Source organism: Pimephales promelas, chromosome 15 (assembly GCF_988280905.1).
Source record: "Pimephales promelas chromosome 15, fPimPro1.hap1.1, whole genome shotgun sequence".
In the NCBI taxonomy this organism is placed as follows: Eukaryota; Metazoa; Chordata; class Actinopteri; order Cypriniformes; family Leuciscidae; genus Pimephales; species Pimephales promelas.
The window spans coordinates 8143613-8166649 of NC_142783.1; the positions used below are offsets into that span (position 1 = coordinate 8143613).

The window sequence follows — 23037 nt, forward strand, 5'->3', positions numbered from 1 at the left end:
AAATGAGATGTCTCCTCATTTGCTAGGAGGCTCACAAAAACTGCAAACTTCAGAATATAACTCACAGGCCCTCCTGTCATATTCACGCTAAAGGATTTATGACGTCTTTGGTTCGCGTGTTATATTAACGATAAAGGGTGCCATGTGCGTAGTATAGCACCGTTTTTGCATATAGCGTTCTATATGACGTTAAAGGATGAGAACGGGCTGGACATTTAAGGGTACCCTAAAACGGCGGATGTTGACGTATGGTCAAAAGCGTCAGTTGTATGACGTCTTGGAATGAGACATCCACAAGATTCCTTGCTATGTTTAAATTTAGACTACAGTTTGCACAACAAGAAACTAGTGATCGACCGATATATCGGCCGGCCGATATATCGGGCCGATATTTGAGGTTTTTACGTGTATCGGAATCGGCCGATACACCGCTGCGCGTTCGCCGATAGTTTTTTTTTTTTTTTTTTCGGCGTTATTTATAGACAGGCGGCCACGGGCAGCTCCGTGCTGCTGGAGATGCTGCAGTTCACGTGCCCCGCCCTCCCCCACTAGCAGAGTGCAACCTGCTCTTCACGAGAATGGTAACTTAAACTTTCAAAGGATCTTTTATGTTTGACTGCTGAAATATTGTCAAACACTTTGAAAATGGAAACCCGTCGCCCTATAACTGTTATGTGCTTGCAACTAAGCAAGTTTGTGGGTCCAAATGGAAAACGCGAATGCCTCGTCTATAAAACTTAACTGCTTGCCATTGTATTAGGGAGCTGCAAATAGCTAAGGTGTAGGCTATCCGTTCAGTATGCATTAGGACTGTCTATGAATATTCTACATTCGAATATTTATTAATTTTGAAGGTGAAAATTAATATTTGAATGTGGAAAAACACGCCCGCGGTTGCAGACTAATAACGTTACTACAGCTGCACAGCTCGCTCGGAGCGCTCACTGTCGGTTATATACTGTGAAACTTCAATCACTGAATGAAGCCTGCAATATTTGGTACAAGAGTCGCGACTCGCAACCTTAAATTGCTTGCACAAAACTCTTGATCAGCACTCAACATTTGTTTGTTGATCATTTAACCGACGCGCAGAGAGCGTGAGGGCGAGAGAGAGAGAGAGTGCCTGTGCGAGACAGAGTGAGCTCTGCGGTCTTGGCCATTAGTTGATTTACTTGCTTTTTAATACGTTGTCAAATATGTTTAAACTCAAATAAACTATCTAATACTAGTAGTTCTGTCTCTTTGTATTAATGTGTCCTGTTATTGACGTAATGCGCGTCAATAACAAAACGCGCAAAGGGATGTTCGAATATGTTTTTTAGAGGGAATATGCAAACGCCATTTGAGCAATTTTGACAGCCCTAGTATGCATACGGTAGCTGTTATGAACACTGGTCATAGGATTAAGGAATGCCAACGTTGTTCTGTGCTTTTTGTGGATATTTATTCAGCGCCCACCTGGTTTGGACGCGTGTGGTGTGTCCCTCGCCATCGCAGTGATATTACAGACTAGACATGCTCATTTTATTTTATGCAGAAAAAAATGAAACCATGGCAGTACATAGTTCGTTTCTTTTAAAATGAAGTACAGTGTGCACTGTGCACTTTATTATGCTGGTTGCTATTGTGTGCAATAGTGTAATTATTTAATTTATGCTTAAATATTCATTTTCAGCACTGAACTTTTTTTGTTCTACTTTATGTTTTTAATATTTGTTCAATTGTTTATCTACTTGTTCTTGTTCTACCTCATATTTTTTTTACTATTTGTTAAATATTAATTTTTGAAGTTAGTTAAATGTTACTTTTATTAAATTGAGACCTGTAACATTTCTTAACGTCATGTCATTTTTATGATGTAAATTGAGGGAGCAAAATGTATCGGCTCCAAATATCGGCTCAAGAAAATCGGCAGCCCGTATCGGTCATCGGCTAAGGCTGATGGGAAAAAAATCGGTATCGGTATCGGCACTAAAAAATCCATATCGGTCGATCCCTACAAGAAACAAAATCCTCCACCACAAATGAGATGTCTCCTCATTTGCTAGGAGGCTCACAAAAACTGCAAACTTCAGAATATAACTCACAGGCCCTCCTGCAGTTATTAGTGTACAAATTAAAAAGACAGAGGGTAAAGAACACACCCGGGAACCGGTAGAGGAACTTAGAAGATAGCAAACCATTGACTCTCACACACTCCTCACAGTCCTGTTCGATAAAAAAATTTACTGTCCATCCTCCAAATTAAGATCCAGGTTAAATAGTTCTACAAGCTTTTCAGCTAACACATGTGCTACACAAACTGAAATCGGTCTAAAATATCTTCTACATATCTCTATATCACAATTTTCTCAAATGTTTTTATTACCAGAGAAGTGAGGACTACTGATCTAAAATAATTTAAAACCTTTTCGCTCCTGCATTACACTATCTCAACACCTTACCACTAATGTTATCTGATCAAGGACATTCATTTGCTTTTATCCTTAAAAAAAGCCCCTGTAGAAACACCAATATAAAACGAATCGGTTACCTAACGTAACCTCGGTTCTCTCTAGATGAGGGAACGAGTATTGCGTAAGCTAGCTTACGCTACGGGAAAGATTCATCTTTGCTGAGAAGTTGAAGCCAAAAAATTATTCCATAATTTTGTAATCATTGTCAACGCAGTATCTCTGAGGCAGACCATGAGCGGGGCTAGCTAGCAGCTCATTGGTTCGCTCAGAGAAAATGCATGAACCTATGGGAGAGCGGCGCTGAGCCCGCGGCCAATGAGCGGACGGCGCTCGCTCATTGCGTCAGAGCCCGCCGAAAGGGGCGTGGCTACAGTGTATAAAACTGGCTCTCCCAGGCCCGGTCGTTGATTTCTTTCAGCATGAAGCGAAACGCTGGTGGCGCAAGCACGGCCGGGAACGCAATACTCGTTCCCTCATCTAGAGAGAACCGAGGTTACGTTAGGTAACCGATTCGTTCTGTTACGACAGGTTCTCTCGTATTGCGTAAGCTAGCTATCTAGTCAACGCCATGCGCGCTATGTAACCACTAAGCATCCCAGGGGGAAAACACCGGGGGAATCTTAAAGTGGAAGAAGACAATAAGGCGGCCAGCATAGCGGCCGTTATCATCTAATGCAAAACGCCCTTAAGGCGGCCGGCATAGCGGGCCGTGAACGTATAATGCATAAGCACATAGGGGGAAGCACAAGGGGCGAACCGGTTGTGATAGGACTCCCAATAGTGCAGCTTCTTATAGGAGAGCTGTATAGTACTAGACCGCCAGTAATTTAGCCTGTAAGGCGGGAACTTCCAAGTTATAGAATCTGACAAAAGTGGAGGGGGAGGCCCATCCCGCAGCCACACAAATGTCGTGAATGGAAATTCCGTAGGACCATGCCCACGATGAGGCCATGCCTCTGGTGGAATGAGCCCTGACGCCCAGCGGGCAAGGCAGGTCTTTTGAGGCGTAAGCAGAAGCAATAGCATCCACTATCCACCTAGACAGTGTCTGTTTCGAGGCGGCTAAACCCTTGGTGCGGCCGCCGAACGACACAAACAGCTGCTCCGAGCGTCTGAACGCAGCAGCGCATGTAGTGTACACTCTGAGAGCCCGGACCGGGCAGAGGCGATCAGCGTCACGTTCGCTATCGGATGCAGGCAGTGCCGATAGAGAGATCACTTGCGCCCTGAAGGGGGTACCAATCGCTTTTGGAACATAACCGTGTCTAGGTTTCAGAATGACAATGGAGTCATTAGGTCCAAACTCAAGGCACGCGGCGCTTGAAGACAGCGCGTGAATGTCCCCCACGCGTTTTACTGAGGCGAGGGCAGTCAGAAAAACGGTTTTTAGCGAGAGGTATTTTAGCTCCACGTGGGGCACTGTGGGGGGGCGAGGGGGGTTCATCCTTCTGGCTCCCCTGAGGAAGCGGATGATTAGCTCGTCTTTGCCCAAAGACTGGGCGCGCCGGGGTTCAACGAACGCCGCGACGGCTGCCACGTAAACCTTTAGAGTGGATGGGGACCTGCCCTTATCCAGCATCTCCTGAAGGAACACGAGCAAAGACGAAACCTCGCACGTCCGTGGGTCCAAGTATTTGTCGGTGCACCATCTAGAGAACACAGACCATTTTGCAGCATAGAGCTTTCTAGTAGATTCCGCTCTGGCATGTTTGATCGTGTTTAGAACTCCTTCTGGCAAATCGACGAGTAGTCGGTGGTCACCCATGCATGAAGCGCACAGCGCTGTGGATGGGGATGCCAGATCGAGCCGCGAGCTTGAGTGAGGAGATCTGCTCTGATTGGAATGGGCCACGGGGCTGTCCGTGACAGCTGCGTGAGCTCCGGGAACCAAATCTGACTCTCCCAGCGCGGGGCTATGAGGAGCACTGAGTGGCGTGTGTCCCTGATTCTCTGAATGACTTGCGGTAGCAGAGAAATCGGGGGATAAGCATAGAGCGGGCGGCGGGGCCAATCCTGGGCTAACGCGTCCTCGCTCTTTGAAAAGAATATCGGGCAGTGAGCGTTCTCTTCTGACGCGAAAAGATCTATCTCTGCTCTGCCGAATAGGCGCCACAATGTTAGAACTGTTTGAGTGTGCAGGGACCATTCTCCGGGGGAGACAAGGTTCCTGGACAGCATGTCTAGACCGTCATTCAGATGGCCCGGTACGTGCGTCGCTCTGAGCGAGAGCAGGTGACTCTGGGACCACAATAGGATGCAGCGCGTCAGATGAAAGCGATTCTTGGATCTGACCCCGCCCTGACGGTTGATGTAGGACACCACGGCCATATTGTCTGAGCGAATCAGGACGTGGTGACCGTGTATGCACGGGAGGAAAAACAGCAGCGCATTCTCGACCGCGATCATTTCCAGACAGTTTATGTGTAGGGAACTCTCCTGGCTCAACCACTGGCCGGCGGCCGGTGAGCCCTCGCAGACCGCACCCCAACCCGTGTTGGATGCGTCTGTCGAGATGACTTTTCGGCGAGAAAAGTTTGCCATGGTAACGCCCCTCTGAAACCAATCGGTTACTGACCATGGTTGCAGTGCAGTGATACATGTCTGTGTAACCTTGATAATCTGGCGGCCCGTAGTCCACTCGCGGTGGGATACGCGGCTCTTTAACCAGAGTTGAAGGGGGCGCATGTGCAGGAGACCCAGCTGTAGCACAGCGGAGGCTGAGGCCATATAACCCAGCATCCTCTGAAAAGACTTCAGGGATGTGTGGGTACCCATCCGAAAAGAGGCGGCTAGACGCTGAACATGGCGTGTGTGGATAAGCGAGCCCTCATCGTGATAGAGTTCAAATCTATTCCAAGGAATGAAATAGTTTGACTGGGCTGGAGAGAGCTCTTTGTTCAGTTGACAGAGAGTCCCAGCGCTTTCAGATGGTTGAGGAGAACTGCGCGGTGCGACAGAAGCTCCGTCTGGGATTGTGCTAGAATCAGTCAGTCGTCCAGATAGTTTAAAATGCGCAGCCCCTGACTCCGCAGGGGGGCGAGCGCTGTATCCATGCACTTTGTGAACGTACGGGGTGCTAAGGATAGGCCGAACGGGAGAACGGCATATTGGTAAACCTGACCCTCAAAGGCGAAACATAGGAATGGCCTGTGATGAAGGTTTATCTGGATCTGAAAATAGGCGTCTTTCAGGTCTAGAGAGATGAACCAGTCCCCCTGGCGGACGTGCGCGAGGAGTTTTCTGACTGTGAGCATTTTGAACGGTCTCTTCATGAGCGCTTTGTTAAAAACCCTGAGATCTAAGATCGGCCTGAGGCCGCCGTCTTTCTTGGGAACAAGAAAATAACGGCCGTAAAACCCCGACTCGGTCATAGATGGCGGAACTCTCTCTATTGCGCCCTTCTGCAGCAGCTTCGCTATCTCTGAGCAGAGCGTGTTCATCGCAGCTGGGCTGACAGCGGATTCGAGCCGAACGTGTAATAGATAGCCATTCTTTATGATGTTTAAAACCCACGGGGAGATGCCGGGGATGGCTTCCCACGCTTCGCAGCATGCGGCTAGCGGTTGAATGGCGATTTCGCCCTAATTGCTGCACATAGCGGGCTGGACACTGTGTGTGTGGCAACGGGACTTACACTCAGAGAGGAGTTTATGGGCCGTGAGACAGAGCGAGCGGAGGGGGGACACGCGCATGGGCTCGTGGGCGTGTTTATGTTCTCTGCTACTAGAGCGGTCAGTGACCGCTCCGTGAGAATGGGCTCTGTGGGAAACACGGGGCATATGGTGCTTGTGTGTATAAGTGAACACATGCTTGTGGGCACATTTTTTACACTTGAGGCTTTTATGCTCTTTTTGAGAACTCTCTGGGTAGCCGTGAAAACGGCTTTTTGTCGCTCGCAAGCGGGCAGGGAAACCGGCTTGTTTGTGGCGGTAAACACTACTGTAGTCGGCGAGGCGTCGGGGACTAACAGAGGACGAAACTTTGACGGCGGTCCGGCCGCAGCGGGAGAGGGCCGTCTCTTTCTCAGCTGTGTTAGGCAGACTTTTGCTGATCAGGCTTCAGCGTGATCTTGGGTCGAGGCCCCCGGGGAGGAGGCTGTCTGCGGCGGCTGTCAGAGCGAGAGCGAGGGCGGCCGCCCTGTCTACGCTGGGGTTGCTGAGCTTGCTGAGGCGGGCGCTGTTGCGGGGTTCTGGCAGGGGGCTCGTGAGAGCGGCCTGCCGAAGTGCTGGCGCGGCGGGGCAGGAACAGGTTCATGGCCTGGGTCGCTTTTTGTACCTCGGAGAAGCGGTCAACGATGCCCGTGACGGCAGATCCGAGGAGGCCGGTCGGAGAGATAGGTGCGTTGAGGAACACGGCGCGCGTGAGCCACAAGTGTCTCTCAGCGGCACAGAGGGCGGCCATGCATCTCCCCAGGGCTTGTGCGGAGGCTTTAGTGGCGCGAAGGGAGAGGTCCGTAGTGCTTCTCAGATCCGAGAGGATGGGCGGGTTCCTACCGCTCTTCGCCATTTCGCACAAGATGTCGCTCTGTAGCACTTGGAGGACTGACATGGAATGCAGCGCTGAAGCGGCCTGTCCGGCGGCGGCATAGGCGCGAGCATGAAAAGTAGAGGTCGCTCTGCACGCTTTCAAAGGAAGCGTAGGGGAAGAACGCCATCTAGCAGAGGGCGGGCAAAGGTGAGCGGCGACCAGGTCCTCGACGGGCGGCATGACAGTATATCCCCTCTCGGCGGCTCCGTCCACTGAGCGCAGCGAGGCGGACACGTCGGAGCGGTTTCAAGCCGAAAGAGGGGCATTCCAGGACTTAGTGGGCTCGTTATGCAGCTCGGGCAGGAATGGTGCAGTCCGGCTGCAGGCAAGGGCCGGGCGCTGGTGCAGGAATTTACCATCCATGCGGTTTGGTGGTTGCTCGGGGGGAGGCGACCACTCGAGTCCCAGGCGGTAGACGGCCTGTGAGAGGAGACGCAACAGTTCCTCTTCAATGCCGGCGCGGGTCCCCGCAGACTCTCTCATCGAAGAGCCAATCGACGACCAGTCCTTGCTGTCAGAAGCGTGCAGCGAACAAGAGTCCTTCTCTTCCGCGGTGTCATCGGAGGCAACAGAGCGGCCACTCGGCGGCAACTGTATGTCCGGCTGGGGCGGAGAGGGAGAGCGGTCGGTGGGCGGCAGCGCCGGCCCGCATGGATCCGCAGGGGGCTCCGGCGACCTCTGGGAGCGGCGTTTCTTCTTCCGCGGCGAAGTGAGAGGCGGCGCGGGAGCGGTCTTGACCGCCTGCAGTCGTGCCTGCAGGGAGGACAGAGGCAGGTCTTTGCAGTGGTCGCATCCTCGTTGGCGAGGGCGAGCTCTGCGTGTTCCACTCCGAGACAGAGAGCGCAGATGGGGTGGCGGTCTCCTTCCTCGAGTGGAGAGCGGCATGAGCCGCAGGAAATACGAGGCATCTTGAAAAAGACGCTCGAGCTCTTTTGTGAGTGAAATAAGTAAAAGGATATGGCGTCGGACGGCGCTAGCTTGCAGGACGGCTGAAGGTGGCAGACGGCCGGCTTCCTCAGTCTCCGGAGCTCGCTAGAAGGTGCCTTCTCGACGACGGCGGCTTCTTCCCAGGACAGCGGATGCGTGTAGCTCGCTGAATGATGAAGAATCAACAACCGAGCCTGGGAGAGCCAGTTTTATACACTGTAGCCACGCCCCTTTCGGCGGGCTCTGACGCAATGAGCGAGCGCCGTCCGCTTATTGGCCGCGGGCTCAGCGCCGCTCTCCCATAGGTTCGTGCATTTTGTCTGAGCGAACCAATGAGCTGCTAGCTAGCCCCGCTCATGGTCTGCCTCAGAGATACTGCGTTGACAATGATTACAAAATTATGGAATAATTCTCAGCAAAGATGAATCTTTCCCGTAGCGTAAGCTAGCTTACGCAATACGAGAGAACCTCTCGTAAGAGAACATCATATTACTTTGCAAAAAATCATACTTTACAGTACACATTAGAAGTATAGCCCTTTAACCATATTCCTATTTCTTTCCTGTTAAACTGTATTAAGTTCATTCTATCCCTCACCACCCTGCGATCAGAATTTAAAACATTTATATTGTTATTTTTTTGTTTTGTCATTGCAATAGCTGCTCTTACTTCATGATAAGAGAATAAACAACTTTGTTACCACTTTTAAAAATAACTTTTTTCTCCTCTTTTTTTTTAACTCCTTCCCCTCACGCCAGAGTTTTTGAAAAAAGTTGCTAGCCAGCACCAGTATTTTTTATTTTTTTTATCATTTTCACAAAAGTTTCATGGACCCTATAGAATATTTTGTTGTTTGAATATCTGAACATGCAATATATCAAAAGAACAGGCCCTCTACTTTAAACGAACAAACAAACAATATTTTATTCTAGATTCATACATTTTTATCAGCACTTGAATGTGGGTAGGTTTCATTAAAAAGCAACATTTAGAGCAAAAGCAAAAGCTTGCAGTGCTACTTGTATGGATCTGTAGCATAAATCAAGAGTCTTATTTCTATGAGTGCAACAGGTGATGTACTGATGAAACTGTTGCAATCACTCACACATAACAAAAAATGGGGCATCGGGTGAGATAAACGAGTCTTAGCAGAGAACTGGATTTTTAGTTTTAACCTTAGGGTGAATATACACATCTGTCAGGAATACTTGAGGAAATTCCCTTGGCAACTAATATGGTCTCATAGAAATTGTCAATAACTCAGTGTCCAGTAAGCAAATTTCTCCCGCACTGTTACATTATTACACAATCGTCAGTTATTATGAAATCATACGTCACCTCACTGTCACCAGTGTTAATTTTGGCACCCATTTTTGATTTAGTCTTAGTCTTCATCTTCAGTCGAAAATGCTTATTGGTCTTCTTATTTACATTTCAGTCACTTTGTCTTTCATAGTTTTATTATAGTTTTAGTTGATAAAAATTCATTGCATTTTTTTGTGAACTTTTACTCATTACTCATTACTTTTAGTCAAACTGTAGTTACCGACATTAATTTTGGTAGCTATTTTATATGTAGTCTTTAGACAAAAAATGTCATTATAATTTTTCTCTCAAGGCCAATTCAATTAAAGGGGTCATGAACTGGCTTTTTAAATATACTTAATAGCACTGCTTCAAGCACTGCTTGAAGTAAACACCCACTGCTGTGAGTGGATAACAGTTTTGCATTATAATGAGTCTCAACTCACCTCGTCGGTGTACATGGGGGAAATTGTTTTGAAAACGTCCAATGTTGTAAAATGGCAACCGGAATGATTCGCCCATACATGTTCGACCCAGAGTCCGTGTGTTGCACCATTCCTGTCAGATCCAATATAGACGGCACAGCACCATTCTTTACTCTTAATCTGTCTGCAAATCCAGTCTTGTTTACAAAACAATCCTCAGTGAAATGAAACGAACAGACGGTTTTACCCTCATCAGCTGGAACGTCATTAAAAATAAAGTTTATCCATGCAGTCCTATTGGAATCCAGAGGAAGCATATGCAGCCACTGTCTTCTTCCACAACCAGGCATTCCACAATTTTTTTGTATTTCTCGGTAGCTCGATCTGGTTTGTCATCACGAGGTAGGGCTATGTTATTTAGCTATGCTATTTAGCTATGCGTGTAATACGCGAATCAGTGGGCGGGGCTAAACCTGCCATGATGAAGAAGTAGGCCTTTATCTCCTTCTGCAGGGGTGGTGTTTTATCCTCTTTGACGTCATAGTTCCCCACTTTTAAAAAATTAGTTGTTTGCTGGGGCTGGTGTCAATAAAAGCTTTTATTGGACTAACAAGGACGTTTTCAGTTCTGAAACTTACAGGATATTCTTATTATATGATTACATCTTAGATGTCAAAATCTCAAGGAAATTTTGATTTCTCAGTTCATCACCCCTTTAAGCTTATTATGAGAAATTTAAATTAAGGTAACAGGCTTTATTGACATTGCACTCGTTAGCAGTAGCACTTCTGCAATTCAACATATCCCTGTTCCTTCGTTCAGTGGTTCTCCCAATTTTTTAGAGTGCCATACCCCCTCTCTCACAACTATTTCATTAAGGGACAATATTTGCCCCCTTTATTTTTTCCAGTTCTAAATACCTTTATAAAATAAATAATGCTTTAAATAAAACAATCTTCAATAAATATGCAATGATGGTAAAAACAATGTGATACTTTTAAACATTAAATTTAAATCGCCGGTAGGTGGCAGTAAGTCACTGTCTTTATGATTGAGTCATTCATTCATTAACGAAGCAAGTTGCTGTATTTATGAAATGATCATTATTGAATCTCACGATTCGTTCAAAGCCACAGGTTCGTTCACAATAGGCCTACATCACTTATTGTAACTTTTAGACTTATTGTAAATTTTGTATGTTGAACTGTTGTGTAAAATCAATGTCACATTTGAAATTGTGTGGATATTCAGGAAACACTGCATTCTTGCTTGTATAATATGATCAACAATAAAAACACTGCTGGAAAGCCTGCATTCTGATTGCAGATTTAGGCCCCGTCCACACTATTGTGTTTACGTTTAAAAACGGAGACCTTTTGCTACGTTTGCACCTCCCATCGAGATTAAAACGGAAAAAATGAAGCCCTAAAACGGAGAAGTTTAGAAAAGGCTTGTTTGAGATGCGCCTATAAGCCTCGCCTGAAATGTATGCGAGAGTAGGCGGCTACAGTGAGAGGAGGAGTGAAAAAAGCACAGGCAATCAACGGTGATCGGTTCTGCGCAGATTTTGTTCATCTCAAACAAGCCTAAACGCTGCAGCTCGGTTTTGGGATTTTGAAGACGGGACGCAGAGGCTTACGCTCGGCTCTATGATTGGGTGTCATTAGTCCTGACGTGTCCTTTCCTGATTCGTCAACATTTACACCGGCACGCGCATGCCCAGTGTTGGTGAATGGTCACGTGATCTACGTTTTCAGTCATTTTAATATGGACGGAGATCAATATGCCTCTTGTCTGTACTTGTGTTCTTGTGGACTTGTAAAACGTCATCAGTCGCGGCCCAAGTACTGTCCCAATACACAAGTTTGCATTTAGGCAAGAACGGTTAAAAATCTCGGATGTGTTCTTGATACTCCCATTTTACCGTGGATGCATCAGTTGGTAACTTGTGTGAACTTGACGGCAGAAATATCCCATAATTCATTTCGGCATTCGCGGAAGGAGCGGGAAGCAGAGAGAGGCAGGTCAAAAGTTACCTGAATATTACAGTTTTTTTACCGCCGTTGGCTAGTGATGTACACAAACAAACAACAGAAGCAGAATTAAAATGAGACAGGTGTTGTTTTATTGTTATGAATATACATTACATTGTAGTGTATGTAGAGTAATTCCTTAGGCTTGGGCGATAAAGCCTAATAATTCTCTTTATGTTTGGGCACTGCAGACGGCGTCTGTGCGGGGATACTATTGCGCAATACCAGCAAGAACACATCGTCTCAAACTGTCAGCAGCGTTCTGTGTGCTCGTCACCTCGTGAGTTCGTTCTTCCAAGAACAACTAGCAAGAGCTTTCTTCCCAAGAACACAAGTCCGTTCTTTGCATTCTTGGTTTTGAGAAACGGATAGACCCCTTTTGCGCCGACGTCACAGTTACGTCACGGCGCTAGCTGGAGGCAAAACAAAGTGAAAACTGGAGGTGGCCAATGCAAACCAGCACAGATTCGGCTACATAATAAGGAGCTTAAATTACTTTTATTATTATTAAATGTCATCTTATTGTGTTGTTTGGTGCAAGTATGAATGAAAAATGAATATGCTGTATCTGGATTTTTATTTCTAGAAAATATTCACATGATTAAAATCGCACCGTAATGACACTCTTTACATTGTCGTCTTCTCTGCCCTGGCTCGGCAGAACTGCGGATCGTACACACAAGTCTTGTACAGGACCATTCAGCACATAGTTATAGACATCTAAAGATTTATATGCCATCAGTTCCTCTTTACGATCGGTTTCTCTATAAGGTAGGTGTAGAAGTCAGGCCACTCACCCGAGGTAACGTAACGTTATAATCCTGTCAGATCGTCCATGCATTGAGTGAGCGTGTAGGTGGCTATGGGTCGGCCAATCTGGTTCTGTCCGTTAAAAATAACTTTTGGAAATAACAATCGCGGTCCTGGACACTGAGTGACCTTACACATTAAGATAATATCAGATTTTCTCCAGTCATTGTTAAAAAAACAAGCTAACAATCCTTGCTAACTAGCGTTAGTGAAGCGGCCAGATGGATATTTCTGCCTCCACCTAAGCTCCGCCCACAAAAAAACGTCACCATTTTTACCAACTGTAAAAGGGTCTATATGCAGATAAAATGCTGGTGTGGACGGAGATCATATTCGTTTTAATTCGTTTTAATTCTCCGTTTTTTAAATGAAAACGCAGTAGTGTGGACGGTGCCTTAGTCGCACAAACAGCGCAAGCGGCTCCTGACAGACCGACTGAATGAACCTTTAATTAGAAAATCTCAAATGAAGATCGCAGAACTCCAGCTTACTTGTCTGTGCAGGGAAAAAAAAAGGTCATTAACAAACACCTGGAAAAGGGATTCCTGAAAAAAAAATTGAACTAATAATTGAGTTGTATCTTCTGTTGTCTGGGTGTCTTGTGCCACCTGGTACAATCTGTCCCTTTTATGGCAAAATAGGGAAAGAAAAAGCGGCTGATCAGGCTGGAGCAGCTGTCCATCGATGGCGTGGACCCTTTCAAATGCATGCTTGAGCGTTTCATCAAAGTCATCCAAACTCAGGCGGCATTAGCTCCACCCTCGTTCTCGTTTGCTCTGAGGCGATCTCCTGCGACAGCATCCCCAGCCTCTCCTCTCCCTAGCCCTAAGAAGCATCCACACAAAGAATTCCCAATAATTAGGGAAAAACTGGCCAATCCATTCCCAAAATCAGTGGATGCCTAAAGCGGGAATTAACCGCCACCTTTACTCTATGGCGTTTTCCCCCTGAATTGGATATTGGCAGGCATTAGAGGGTATTCCACCACATTGATGTGCACACACATCACCTTAACCTTGTGGCTCATATCCAATGCCCTGTTTTGCTTTTAGGTATTGATGAATGGAGGTTTGGTTACAGCCTGAATCCACCAAAGCCTGATATTTAATATATGATATATGATATTTAAGCCCTTAATACTAAGATGCATTAGCTACTGCTTGATCGGTGCAGCTCATGGGGATCAATGGACATAACTGTGTGATCACAGTTCAATGATCACATGCTACTGATCACATGCACTTAAGCATTTTCTGAAGTTTATTGGAGAATTTTTATTTTGGGCCATGGTAATCAGAATATATTTTTTAGCAAAATTTGGCCAAAAATGTTTCTCTGACATTATTCCATTTGTTTTCTAGCTTTACCGCCTGGATCTTCTATGGTATGACAGTATCGGGTCTTCTGTATTTAAAAATCAAGAAACCTGACCTTCCCCGGAAAATTACGGTGAGAACACACATTCATGATCCATTCTTTAAAGGGTTAGTTCACCCAAAAATGAAAATTAAGTCATTAATTACTCACCCACATGCTGTACCAACCCCGTAAGCCCTTCGTTCATCTTCGGAACACAAATGAAGATATTTTTGATTGAATTGTGGAGAAGTTGCACGCTGGAACTCTCGGTTTATTGTCCTTTGTTTGAGAGAACTTTGAAATTTGAAATGAAAAAAGAGTGCATTTGAAGGATTTGGAATGGTTAACAGGTGGGTTTAAAACAGCATTTATAACTGAAAACAAGACCTTCTGGTTGATAGTTAATTGAGATTAAATTAGAAAAACAAGCAGCTTTTGCAGCCTTGGCAGCATTCTGGTCACTGCAAAGGGAGTCCTTGAACATATCAAATGAGGTGTGTTTAATGGACTAGTATATATGAGTTCCCCTTGTGTGTCATTAGGGAGGTCATGTTGGTTTGGTTGATTTGATTTCTGTTAAGTTGGATTCTGTTCCGTAATGGGCCTAGACCAGACTTTATTTTCAGATCAGTCTTTCAACTATTTTGATTTTGTAACTTTATTTTTTGTATTTAATAAATAATTTTCGGTTGGAAATCCTGCGTCTTTTGCCCTTGACTGCTTGGTCCCTCACACACAGTGTCCAACCATGCATCATTTAGCAACTCGAGATGTTGGTCGACATCCAGATCAGGAAACGACGAATCCAACGATAGTTGTTACCTCAGATCATTAAATAGCACATTAAAATCAGAACTAAAATGTGATGAGTAGGACTGAGCTTCAACAGATAATCCTGAAACGTCAGGTAAAGCACATAGGCTCGCAATTGAAGGAATACATATGCTTACAAATCAAATGCTTTGGTAAAGTCACACAAATTAAACATTGAAATGTTGCACAAAAATAAAGTAATAATAAATAGTTAGTTTATAATAATAATAATAATAATAAAATAATAGTTTATAATTACTATGTTGTTGTTGTTTTTTTACAGTGGGTCATAATATATCATGGGCCATATTTTAACGATCAGTGGCCTGTTTCAGAAAAGGAGGTTAAGTGAAAACTCTGAGTATGTTAACCCTGAAATGAGGGAAACTCTGGGTTTTTTCGTTTCAGAAAGAGGGGTATATCAAACCCGAGAAAGCAGAGTAAGTCAAGCCCGTTTCTACTCAGAGTCAGTTACTATGGTAAATTACTCTGTGAACCTAACCTGGTCGGGAGCAGGTTTTCTTCAGTAAACCCAGAGTTTCTTGCGGTCTCCTCCCCTTTTTTTAATGAGGAAGTGCTGTTTAAACACCAACAATAATACTAAAATGTATTTACACATTCTTTAAGGAATATATATATTGTTTGTCCATGGTTTAATTGACTAAATCTGTTTTGCAGCACTTTGCCAAAAAATAAAAGGATTAAAACTGTAATGAGGCCCGAGACATGTTTGAATCCATTCGCTGCTTTATTAAAGGTAAGTCAGACAGGCAAGGGTCAGAGATCGGCAAAGCAGGGTTATCACAGGACACAGAGGATGGTCAAATAACAGGCAGAGAATCAGGACAGGCAGCAAACAACAATAATCCAAAACAATCCGGGTCGGGGCAGGCAGCAGGCTAACGAGAGTGGTAGAACAGATCAAGGTCGGTACACAGGACAGGCAGGCAAGGGAAAACCGCTCAGTCATTACAGCCGTGGCAATGCAATACTTCGCACTGAGTGAATGTATGAGTGTGGCTTAAATAGGAAGTCCGATGAGATTCAGGTGTGTGTGTAATCAGTCCCAGGGGTGGTGCATTATGGAGAATGGAGTCCTGCTAAGATTAGTACTCCTGTGACGGCTCCCTCTGCTGGTTGAGAGGAGGCGGAGCGGGAGCCTGCTCCGTAACAAAAACATTTGCTAAACTTTTATTTGATTACCACTGTTTTGGATAATGTATTTCTATTAAATCATTGAAAAAATTGTAATAAAATTTAATAAGTTATTAATGATAAAAAATAAGATGTCAATCATAATCAATTATTGAAGTTAGTTGATATTATGTTTTATTGAACAAATGTTTAATTTATTTAACTGTCATTTTAACTGATGAAAATAATAACTGTAATTTAATAATGCAGTTTATATATTTAATAATTGTTTAATACCATAAACCGTGATATTTTCTGAGACGGTTCTCATACTGTGAAACTCTCATACGTTACAACCCCACATGGGGGAGTCCCCCACCCCACCCCCGCTGTTAAACAAGTTACTCAGCAACTTTTACTCATGTTTTAAATTAACTACTTTTTACTTGAGTAGATTTTTTAGACTGGTATTTTTACTTTTACTTAAGTGTAACGGAGGCCAGCTAGTAGTTGCTGTGCGAGTAAACCTCACTCCCCGATCTCAATAGGCGCTCTAGTGACAGACGCTAGAGGCTGCAGTCTTTAGCCTCCTTGCTAGAGCGTCCGACTCTCACGCCGGAGACCCGGATTCGAGGCCTGCTCGGAGCGGGGCGAGTAGGACCCGGGTGTGAGGGGTTACATTGGTGCCGTGACCCGGATGAGAGTGAGGTTTAGGGGGGTGAGTGTAACGGAGGCCAGCTAGTAGTTGCTGTGCGAGTAAACCTCACTCCCCGATCTCAATAGGCGCTCTAGCGACAGACGCTAGAGGCTGCAGTCTTTAGCCTCCTTGCTAGAGCGTCCAACTCTCACGCCGGAGACCCGGGTTCGAGGCCCGCTCGGAGCGGGGCGAGTAGGACCCGGGTGTGAGGGGTTACATAAGTAAAAATGTATCAAAGTAATAGTAGACTACTTTAGGTTGAATAACATTCTTCCAGTTTCACCTCTGATATTATAACAGTTACTCTAAAATAGTTATGAATTATTAACAACAAATGACATCTTCAACGGTGTAGTTAGATTAATGTAATAATTACTATCTCTAGAAAGTATTGGTCTACATATTACTAAATCCTATATCAACCTCAACCACTTGATTAATACAAGGAGGAGAGACAAGAAACTGCACTTTTAATGCTTTCAAATTAACAATACAATTGCATGAATTATTCTTGAATTGATCAAAGAGTGTAGAGGGAGAAGGTTATATAAAAATATACCTTTTAAAAATGTATGCTAAATCCACTATTGTTTTATACTGAATTGGTCTATAGTTTATGCAGTAGCCTATTTAATGTAATTGCATCATATTTTATTTTAAATTAAAGAAGAATTAAGAGTAATCCCTTTAATTAAATTACAATATTTAGATTACTTGGTAATTAATTATACTCAACACCTCTTTTTGTCTGGCGCTGTTGCCATGGTGACTCATATCTGCGCTCCATTGATAATGGCTTTTTATAGCTGTGGTGCACGCGCTTAACTCAGAGTCAGTCAACTCAGAGTTGATTGAACTAACTCATTTCAGCTGTTCTGTAACCGAAAACTCAGAGTTTCCCATCTCAGGGTAAGTCAACTCTGAGTTCAAGCTTTAACTCAGAGTTGGTTGAACCTCCTTATTGAAACGGGCCCCTAAAACGCAAATGTCAAAGCGCATGGCGCAAGTAACATTGTGGGCGGGTCCGGCGCTGTTGCTATTTCCCGGCGGGATAAATGCCTCTTGCGCCTGGCGCAAATCTGGTCTGAAGTAGCTTCATTATTCATAGGTGTGGTTTGGGTGTAACGTGAAATAAACCAATCAGGGCGCCATCCAACATACCCTTTAAGAGCAGGTGCGCATGTTGCATGACGGATTGTAACGGCGGGTTTACCAGGCGCGCGCCAGGAACGTTCACAGCCGATGAGACCGACGTTCTTGTCAGGGCAGTGAAAGACAGAGAGGTGACGTTGTATGGGGATGGGAGAAACTCTGGCACATCAGCGCCGGTTAAACATTATTCTTGCCACTATTAGGCAAACAGGTCGGATCCTTCAGCCTTAAAAAATGGGTAATTGGGTTTTTTCATTCATGTAAACCACAATGATTTCCCTCATGTGTTAATATTTTTCCTTGTTAATGTATGATTTGCAAAAATAAAATCTACTGCATCTGAGTTGACAAGAGAATCAGTGTATGCGCGTTGTGTACCTGCTACATTATGGGCAAGCATGCGCGCTTAAAATAGCATTATGAACCACGCGCAACGCGCCACTGACTTTAGACCAGGTTTTTTCTGGTCAGTGGCGCAATTGTTTTCTGGAACTGTAAAATAGCACCAGGGAATGTTTGCGCCGAAACACGCCTCCTTTTTGCGTCGATCCGCCCAGGGAGCGCAAATTCATTTCCTAGTTTACCGACGTGTAGTCTCGCGTAGCCAGACCTTCAGACTGACGGCTGAAGGTCTGGAATTCATAGCAGCTTTCTTTGGCCAAGGCCCGCCCATAAGGCCGTTTGACCGACATGTCAAACAACCAATTACAGTTCGTTTCATTCAGCGTCACGTTTCGGGGCGTCGAAATGTCCCCACAACATCAGACCGGCGTGCAACAAGTCAGTCAGCAGCAGTCACCAGAGGCGCTCGTTAACAACGGTCCGCGTTATTAAATTCACCCACGAACTCGCGCTCATGTCCATCTTATGCCCGCTTTGTCACACGGCCAGTTCAACCTCGTATAAATCAGGTTATGTGTGTAAATCACGTGCTCACGAGCGCTCACTCACTGTCCCCGGCGCTGCTCGTGCGTCACAGTTATGTTCATAAAGCGCTCCCCGTTCACAGTAACCGGCTCGTCTCATTCAAAACAGCCAGCTGTAACGTTAGCTGTCAGCGAGCCGCCGCACATTGAATACTCGCAGTCAAACGTTTGACTCTGCAGTATCTTATGCACCTTATAATTCAGTGTGCGCCCTATATATGAATACTGAATCTCGGCCAGCTGCGATGTCAGCGTCTGTTGTTTCATGTTTGCCCACAAACGCGGCTGATATCCCCTTCGCAATTAAGTACTTCACTTGATCTTCCATAATTGATAGGAGGGGACATACACGTTTAGCTGATCTTGATTAATGCTCATTGTCACTCATAAACACAACAGTTTTTCTTCCGCAATCACACTTCTGCGCTTTGTTTCCCGGCGGACCGAAAATAAACGCGACACTGACGCCCCCCGGAAATCCGATAAAATTCAACCAATCAGATGACGACTTCGACATTCCTGAAGTGTTTCCAGTTAAGTGTACCATATGCATCAGACGTTTAGCCAACGTTCCGTGGGCGTGACGTCTGAGGCTGAGACTAACCGACGTGCGTCTGTGGTGTGGAGGGGAAAATCCCGCTTTGCGTGCGTGCAAAATAGGAATGAGACATGCGTTTGTGTATAAAGTCATTTGCGCCGGGTGCAAGATAGGGCCATATTTTTTTGTTTGTCAGTACGTTTTGTGGTGTTACGAATTTTTCTGCGCATTTCTCATCCTGAGCTGGTGTAGGATTTGAGCATGCCGTACGCCAACGTCCATATTGATAAATCTCAAAGTCACCATGGTTTGGGGTGTAGGCTACTCCACGTGTACGCTGGAAATTTGGTGTACGCACTTTTGATAAATGAGGGCCATTGTATATGGGAAAGATTGAGAAAGATAATCTTCAATTGGCTTTATGCCCAGCTGCACTACTTCCTGAACTTAAGCCAGCTCCTTGTTTCCTGTCTGCCATTATTGGCCAAATTGATTATTTCAGGTGTGTCTGCTTATTGTTGCCATGAATACTGAGGTCAGGTACACCTGAATTAATCAATTTGACCAATAATGGCAGACAGGAAACAAGGAGCTGGCTGAAGTTCAGGAAGTAGTGCAGCTGGGCATAAAGCCCATTGTTCTCATCTTGCCTTGCAAGTTTCAACTTGCAAAACATCTTTCATTAATTATGTTCCTGTATTTTCCACGGTTGACACAGCAATGCTGCTGTCCTCTTTCATTGGTTTGTTTTTGTCTGAAAATATTTGATGATTTGAAGGGGATCTGTAAATGCACAGGTTGGAATTTACTTGCAAATGGAAAAGATTTAAAGCATTTAAAAGCTATAGGGATAGTTAGTGACTTAGGGATAGCAGTGTTTTAGCTTGATCAGAGAGTGTGTTTGCTGTGCAACAATTCATGACAAATCTTTAGTTGGTAAAATCTCTGAGTGTCAGGGGAGCTGCCACTCAACCTGTCACTTAACCTGTCACCGCTAGGGGCAGCTGCACACGACCCTTCATCCTTATGCGCCTGCCACTCGACCTGTCATGGATATGCGCGCCTGCCTCAGGACCTGTCACCATTTTGCGCCTGCCTCTGGACCTTACGTAGCCTACACACTATATAATATAAGGTGTTTATAAAACAAAATGCAACGCATATCCCCTGTAGCTAGTGGGGAAGAACGGTATGCACAATAGGTCAATATTCACCATTAACTAGCAGCTGGATTGCATTTTAAAACATAAGCTTAAATATTGTTGAGGAAAGGAGTTTCCCCACGTTATTAGCTATGCAATACGAAATGACCGATCTCAAAATGCGCATGATGTCACCGTTTTCACAAATTCATGTTTTTGTAGTTCACAGATTAGTTTATTCAACATAAACATTATGTTCATAAAAATTGGAAAAAAATCCAAGTCCAGGCACTCAGGGTTACAAAAGTGAAAAAGGCCTTTATTTAACAATCGAGGGCTAAACCATTAAAAAAACCATAAACCGTTTTTTAATGGTTTAGCCCTCGATTGTTAAATAAAGGCCTTTTTCACTTTTGTAACCCTGAGTGCCTGGACTTGGATTTTTTTTTCCAATTTTTATGAACTTTCAGCCCTTCCAAGAGCACCAGAGGATACAAGGGACACCAGCAGTGCTCCAGCTTCCTTTTGCTTAGATAAACATTATGTTATCTGAACATTTGTGAACATGAGCTGATTTGAGAAAATATTTTTTACAGTGCAGTGGCACACAGCACTCAAAATAAACTGATTATCCGAGTGAATGACAGAGACAGAGAAACAGTTAATTTGCTCTATTAAAAAAAGACCCTGCAGCTGATTGCAACAAGTATTACCTTAGAGTATATGGATTTGTGTTTTTGATGTCACGTTGTATTAATGAGGTGATGGGGGTGTTAGCATGTGGGAATGACCACATTGTCAATAATGATCTCAGACGGGAAACATGTACCTCTCGTTGGTTTCATATGGATTATGTAGTCAAGGAGTATTTTTTTATTTTATTTCATTTAAAAATAGACATTTCAAGCTTTCTATAAAACATACAGCAGGCCTATCTCTGATGTCTGAGTGGCAAGTGCACGTTGAGTTTGGGTTCATTTTTGTGATGTGTTCCATAAAGAAGTTCAGAGTGCAAAGTTTTTTTTTGTTAATGTGAGCATACACAAATAAAAGTTTTGAATGATTAATCCCTTTTATGACCAACCAAATCTGATAGAGTACTTAAAGTTCAGCTGCATTCTCTCCACTCTTATCAAGAAAAAAAAATGATACAGCAGGAACCAATCAGCTGTGCCCCAGGCACGTGCAGAGGGGGGGGGGGCGTTGGGTGCTCGAGCACCTGCCCTTTTGCCCCTTGGTGCCCAAAGTGCCCTTTTGTCAAGACAAAATTTCCTCTCCTTTTTTTTGTATTTAAAGGCACTTTTGTGGATGCCTGCCCCATCTAACTAGTAGTAAAATGAATGAATAATAATTTAGCCGTAAATAAAATGACCCACGTGATGACCTTTCACCTGATTCCTCACGCTGCACGCGCATTTTATTTCGCGCGGCTACGCGCAATCGCGCATTCCCAGAGGATATCTTCAACTCCTGCAGCTGCTGGTAAGTGGTGTTTTATTCTCATCGAAGTGATTTTGATGTTTGTTTACTTATTATTATTATTTTACTAGAACGACGTGAAGAGAGTATGCAGAGAGATGTTGTTTGTATTGCTGTGTGTAGGCTGTAGAAGTAACGTTAGCTTGCTGTTTGAGGGAGAAAACTTTCACGGGCGTGGAGGGGTGTTATTTGACTAAAAACTATTATTTGTACTTTAAACTATTATTATTATTACAGTATTTATAAAAAAAATATTTTCACATAAAAATGATTATCACAACTTTGGTAAGTTATCACATAGGCTTACCAGTATCTTATGTTTTGTGTGCAGAAGCCTCTGTGAACATCTGCCCTAGTGACGTTACTATTATATACTATTATTGTATTATATACTTAGCAGCCTGGGCAGAATCTGTAGCTTTAGCAGGTCAGTGGACTAGTGAGCCAGTTCCAAACACTGTCAGCAATCTTTACATCTTGTCATGGTCACATAAAAAATGGTTTAATCACCTAATACCCTATATTTCTGTTTATTTTAATGTCTACAGTCTCAGATCAACTCCAGCAGTATCAGCAGCAGCAGTAACAACATCAACAGCAAAGGCAGCAAACTCACTTAAGGACTTAAGTAAGAATTTACCAGAACAGGCATCACATTAATGTTAAAAATCTTGTAAAGTATTAATTGCTGTTTCTGTTTGCTTTGTTTTTTATTTTCATTGTATAAAATGTAACTCTTGTATTTTTGTAAATCAGTTTTTGACATGAAAATAGCCACAGATGCTGATATGCCATTAAATAAAACTATACTGTACTGCACGAAACATGGGCCACGTTGATTTTGTCCTACACAGTTCACTATAACAGCTGTTCTTTATTATTCTGTATAACAGAGAAGAAAAAGCCATCAGGTTGGAACAACTTAAGATGCTTCAGTTTCTAATCCCAGAGTTATATATAGAGCACATCAATTATTATTTTTTTTTAAACTTTAAATTTGTCTTTTCTGTTCTGGTTCTTTTTTAAAACTGCATCAATGCATTTGCTGCTGTATCGATGCAGAATCATCTGTATTGATATATTGCTGTATTGATATTTTGAGCACAGCCCTATAAAGCCTTGTTTCCATGTGCCCCATTTTATACTTTGAGCACCTGCCCCTACAGAGGTCTCTGCACGGCCCTGCTGTGCCCTAATCGAGAATGATGTGATTGCAAGCAGGTTGAGTTAAAGAGCATATTGCAGGTAAAAAAAAAATCGAAATTTATAGATAACCTTGTATGAAAATACCATATGAAAAGTTAATGCAGGATT

The 23037-nt window shown here is 44.1% G+C and overlaps 1 protein-coding gene and 1 long non-coding RNA gene across 2 annotated transcripts in view; both read left to right on the forward strand.

The window, feature by feature from the left end:
* LOC120462375 (b(0,+)-type amino acid transporter 1) overlaps positions 1 to 23037 on the forward strand; it is a 51791-nt gene that overhangs the window by 26544 nt on the left and 2210 nt on the right. The window contains exon 5 of the mRNA XM_039650999.2: positions 13845 to 13932. Within this exon, the coding sequence (XP_039506933.1) occupies positions 13845 to 13932 (88 nt within the window). The remainder of the gene's footprint in view (positions 1 to 13844; positions 13933 to 23037) is intronic.
* LOC148973471 (uncharacterized) lies at positions 20647 to 22480 on the forward strand. Its single transcript, XR_016146640.1, has 2 exons — positions 20647 to 21726; positions 22272 to 22480. It is a non-coding gene; the product is annotated as an uncharacterized LOC148973471 (long non-coding RNA).